Source organism: Panthera pardus, unplaced genomic scaffold, assembly GCF_024362965.1.
Source record: "Panthera pardus isolate Hobbes unplaced genomic scaffold, ASM2436296v1 HiC_scaffold_27, whole genome shotgun sequence".
NCBI classification, from domain to species: Eukaryota; Metazoa; Chordata; class Mammalia; order Carnivora; family Felidae; genus Panthera; species Panthera pardus.
The window spans coordinates 105,929,158-105,934,361 of record NW_026526843.1 but is presented as its reverse complement, the minus strand read 5'-3'; the positions used below and the strand labels follow the sequence as shown (position 1 = coordinate 105,934,361).

The 5,204-nt window shown below is 40.4% G+C and overlaps 1 protein-coding gene across 1 annotated transcript; it reads left to right on the top strand.

Moving 5' to 3' along the window:
• The first annotated feature begins 543 nt into the window (after positions 1 to 543).
• On the top strand, positions 544 to 1,600 carry LOC109257446 (prostaglandin reductase 1-like). The gene is given in 3 exon segments (XM_053891752.1): positions 544 to 707; positions 709 to 1,055; positions 1,058 to 1,600. Coding segments are annotated over 3 exon segments (972 nt in total). The 5' UTR covers positions 544 to 576; the 3' UTR covers positions 1,552 to 1,600.
• The last annotated feature ends 3,604 nt before the right edge of the window (positions 1,601 to 5,204 follow it).

Sequence of the window (5,204 nt, the reverse complement as noted above, 5' to 3'; positions counted from 1 at the left end):
TTCTACCCTTCCAAGAATTTATGAATCTCAGAAGTCAATGATCAGAAGAAAAGGAGACCGCTGGAAGTAAACATGAAGTATAGATGTGGGAGGTAAAGGAACAGAAGGAAACTGAAGGGTATTTTACAGTTATTGCTGATACCTTCTCCAGAGTGGAAACCCAATGTTTATAATTCCTAAATTAAGGCCTCAATATACCATTAAAACACTGTATTTTTATATCTGCACAAGTGATTAAACCATGTGTGGCTGAGTCCTAAAATTACCATGAAAAAGGAGGTTTGTGCTTTAAGGGTCTTACCTGCCTCTACTTGGGCCCTAAGATATCTTGGTGAATGACATCATCCTTAAATATATTTATTAAATGAAAGATAATCCATCTAGCCCCAGATTTAGTGGGTATCTCTAGGTAGAGAAAATATGCTTGTCCCTTCAAGATACACAGAGCTGGCCATCCCTCATAGAAGAATTGCTTGGCTATCCCACTGTCCATTGCTCAAAAGATACACAGTTAGGCTCAACCCCAAACACCTTCTCTGTCTAGGGAGTGTAACCCACGGACTCTCGAACTTTAGGATGGTTTATGCTAAGAGCTGGACCCTGAAGAAGCACTTCGAAGGCAGATCCACTCATGGTAACTTTGAGATGAAGACGGTTGAACTCCCACCCTTAAACAATGGAGAGGTCCTGCTGGAAGCTTTGTTCCTCCACAAGAGTGACAGCCAAAAGACTGAACGAGGGTAATATGATGATGGGGAAACAAGTGGCCACAGTTGTGCAAAGTAAAAACTCAGCCTTCCCAACAGGAACTATGGTAGTGGCTTCTTCAGGCTGGACAACTCACTCCATTTCTGATGGGAAAGATCTGGAAAAACTGCCTGCAGAGTGGCCAGACACGTTACCACTATCTTTGGCTCTGGGAATGGTTGGCATGACAGGGCTAACAGCCTACTTTGGCCTACCTGACATCTGTGGTGTGAAGAGTGGAGAAATGGTGCAGGTTAATGCAGCACTGGGAGCATGGGGCTCTGCTGTGGGCCAGACAGCTAAGCTCAGAACTGCAAAGTTGCTGGCGCAGCACGGTCTGGTGAAAAGCTCGCCTACCTTAAAATGCTTGGATGTGATGGTGCCTTTAACTACAAAACAGTAGAGTCTTTGGAAGAAACTTTGAAAAAAGCCTCTCCTGATGGTTATGATTGTTATTTTGATAATGTAGGTGGAGAGTTTTCAAACATTGTTATCTCCCAGACGAAGAAATTTGGAAGAACTGCTATATGTGGGGCCATCTCTGTATATAATCCTACTCGCCCACTTCCCCCAGGCCCACCCCCAGAGAATATTCTCTATCAGCAACACCGCATGGAAGGGTTCATCATCACCCGCTGGCAAGGAGATGTCTGCCAGAAGGCTCTGAAAGACTTGCTGAGATGGGTATTAGAGGGTAAAATCCAGTCCCATGAAAACATCACTGAAGGGTTTGAAACCATGCCAGCTGCATTTATGGGAATGCTGAAAGGCGCTAATTTGGGGAAAACAATAGTGAAAGCATGAAAAAAAAAAAGACACATGGAATCTAGAATTCATTTGGATGATTACCACATGTCTTTTGAACCATGCCCCATATAAAAATATATGCTACGTTCATTATCTAAAAAAAAAAAAAAGATATACAGTTGAAGCACCATAGGAGTTAAAGCACTCTATAAGAGGTTACTATATATGCCTGCATATTAGTCAAGTCATTTAAAGTCATGAATACTGAGCTTCAGCCCTGGAATTTCTGTTTAGGTCTACAGTACAGCCCCTCAATTTGCATTTCAAACAAACATACAGTTGAGGCTGTTGCTGCTTGTCTGTGGACCTTATTTTGAGAACCACTACTCAACCCATGCTAGTTTTACATCAGTGGTTCTCAAGTGTGGTTGCACATTTTTTTTAATGTTTATTTATTTTTGAGAGAGAGAGAGAGAGAGACAGACATACAGACAGAGTGTGAGCAGGAGAGGGGCAGAGAGAGAGGGAGACACAGAATCCAAAGCAGGCTCCAGGCTCAGAGTCGTCAGCACAGAGTCTGAGGTGGGCTTGAACTTCATGAACCTCGAGATCATGACCTGAGTCAGTCAAGTCAGACACTTAACCGACTGAGCCACCCAGGCACCCCTCTGGTTGCACATTAGAATCATCTGGAGATATTTTAAAAACTAAAATTCTGAGGTTCTATCCCAGATATGTTATATTATAATATCAACAAGGGGACCACCAGAGTGCCCTGCTCATAGTTCTTAATGTTTTTCTTGTGATTCTAGGGTGAAGGCAGGGACGAAAACACGGGTTTTAAATGTCAATCAACATCTGCTAAAATAATGAGTTTTTTTTTTAATTTTTTTTTTTACATTTTATTTGTTTTTGATAGAGAGAGACAGAGCACAAGTGGGGGAGGGGCAGAGAGTGAGGGAGACACAGAATCCGAAGCAGGCTCCAGGCTCTGAGCTGTCAGCACAGAGCCCGACATGGGGCTCAAACTCACAAACCGTGAGATCATGACCTGAGCCAAAGTCGAACGCTTAACCGACTGAGCCACCCAGGTGCCACCAAAATAATGAGTTTTTTTAAAGAGGTGAATCCATTTGACCTCGATTCTGTAATTATTCCTGGGGCATGTAACCTTACATTTGCAAACGATGATACATGAATAATTTGTGGAAATCACTAATTTATGCCTACAGGAAAGAATAGAAAATAAAGAAAGAAAACTGTTCTAATCACACCAGAATGAATGGATTTTTTCAGCATGGGTTAAAGTTTCTACTAGCAGTATCACATGGAGTGAAATATCCTGAACAATATTAGTGGAAGACAAAATAGTATCTTCTGGAAAACCATGATAGATGGCCAAAAGGAGTGACTTTCGTGATCACATAGACAATGATGCGGAAGGTACAGAGTCTGAATAAAATGGTTCAAGAAATGTGAGACCAGAACAAAGCAGTTTTCAAAAAATAATTGATATCTTACATAATGTGATTTTACATATGCATGCGTAGCTCCATTAATACATTTGACATTTTCAGCAGATATGTGACCAATCTACATCCCTAATATTTTATGGATACAAGTTAGCCACCATCTTTTATTTTCCCCACTAATTAATTTGAATAGTATGTTTTATTCTGGCATACACAGAATTTTTGGCTAAGAGAATCAGTGATGTATTTCTGAAGGAGATGGCATTTGAGCTGGCCTTCATACAATAACCAGGTAGGTAATCAGCAAGTAATTCAACAATAGAGACGTCTCTTAGGCAGAGGAAACCACATTGAGTGAAAGAATGATAGTAGAAACAAAAGGTGAGTTGCAAGGATGCCAAGCTGACAAAGTAATACACTGCACTAAATTATGGAACCTTTAACATCAGTATAAGGAAATTTTACTTTTATTCACAATAAAGGATGGCTCCTCTAGTATTGGAAACCTGTTTATCGTTCCTTACCCCTCTTCAGCTCTTACTTCTCTTGAAAGAGACCTTGAACTTTCAAAGATGATTCCAAATGCTGGCTTAATACCTGCATTGCTTACATAATTCTATAGCTATAGACTCCCACGGGCACTTAGAGATTCTGAAGAGAATTATTTGTCACATGAACTTAGTATTTCATTATCTATTGGGGTGTAGCAAGCCTCCCATCATTTAGGGGCTTACAACAACAATTTATTATCTTCCATAATTCTGTAAATTGACCATGCATCTCTGCTTCACATGACGTTGGCTGAGACACTTGGATATCTGAAAACTCAAAATGGCTACACTCACATGGCTGGCTATCAAATGGTTGCTCAGCCAAGGCTTACAGATGAAGGATTCATTCTCCTCTGGATAGGATTCACCACATAGCTACTTGGGTTTTTTTCCACAACATGGCATATGGGTTCTAAAAAGGTCCATTCCAAAAAGGCAAATGAGGAAGCACTAGATCTCTTAAGGTTCACTCTTGGATGCTACATAGCATCCCTTGAGCTATATTCCATTCCTAACAGGTCACAGGGACAGACAGGACTCAAAGGGAGGGAAAAGAGATTCCACCTACTGATGGAGGCATGGCAGGTCACATAGCAAAGAGTATATGAAATGGGAGATAGACTTGAGGCCATCTTCGAAAACACCATCTACCGCACTTATACACACGAGTGTATGAACTACGCCACACACAGAGACTGCAAGACTCAGCAGTCAACGTGATTAAACATTTGTGCAAAACGATGTAACAACATTTATAAGTCGTCTTAAAGACTAATGAGGAATTAAAAATTAGCTCAGACTGAGTAAGTAAAGATCTATCCTGCTGTTCATCAGGATGAAATATGTGACACCGAAAGAACGAGCTGCAAAGTTATCTGCTCAATAGTGGGACTGAACCATAACAAATTTCAAGTAGGAAGGTAGGGCTGAGCCTTCATTTACTTTTCCAAAACACATTTTTTCCCTCAATTTGATTACGATAGCAATGGTGACAGTGGCAGAAGGAGCTGGAGTAGAATCCAACAACCAAAAAACTCATACCCACCATTTATTGAATTCTTTATATGGAGCATTGGAAGCCATCATTTAATTCAAATTCAACATTTAATTCTCCCAGCCATGTGCTCACTTTGGCAGCACATATACTAAAATAATTCTCACATCCACAGTCTGAAAAAAGAACTACCATCTCAATTTTACAGAAGAGAAAAAAAAAGGCACGAAGAGGTTATACACTTTACCCAAAAGACATAGCAAGTCAGAAAGACAAGGCTCTAACTCTGGGGCTGGCACAAGTTTTCTATAAAAGGCCAGATGGTAAACGTTTTTGGTTTTGTGCGTTATAAAGTCTCTGATGCAACTACTCAACTCTGCAGCTAGAGCACAAAAGCAGCCATAAACAATATGTAAACTAAGGAGCATGAGTGTGTTCCAATAAAACTTCATTTACAAAAACACACAATGGACCAGATTTGCCCTATAGGCTATCATTTTTTCATGAGTTATTATCCAAAACCCATCCAAGTGCCTTGACTCAGGTTCTATTATAAAAAAAGTCTCGTCTATCTTTACATCCTTATACAACATCTGGCACAGAGCCAGGGATTCATAGGCACTCAATAAGTATTTGTTGATGGGATGACCAATGGATAAATGAAACCAAGGTATATCGAGTGTCTTCTATTTC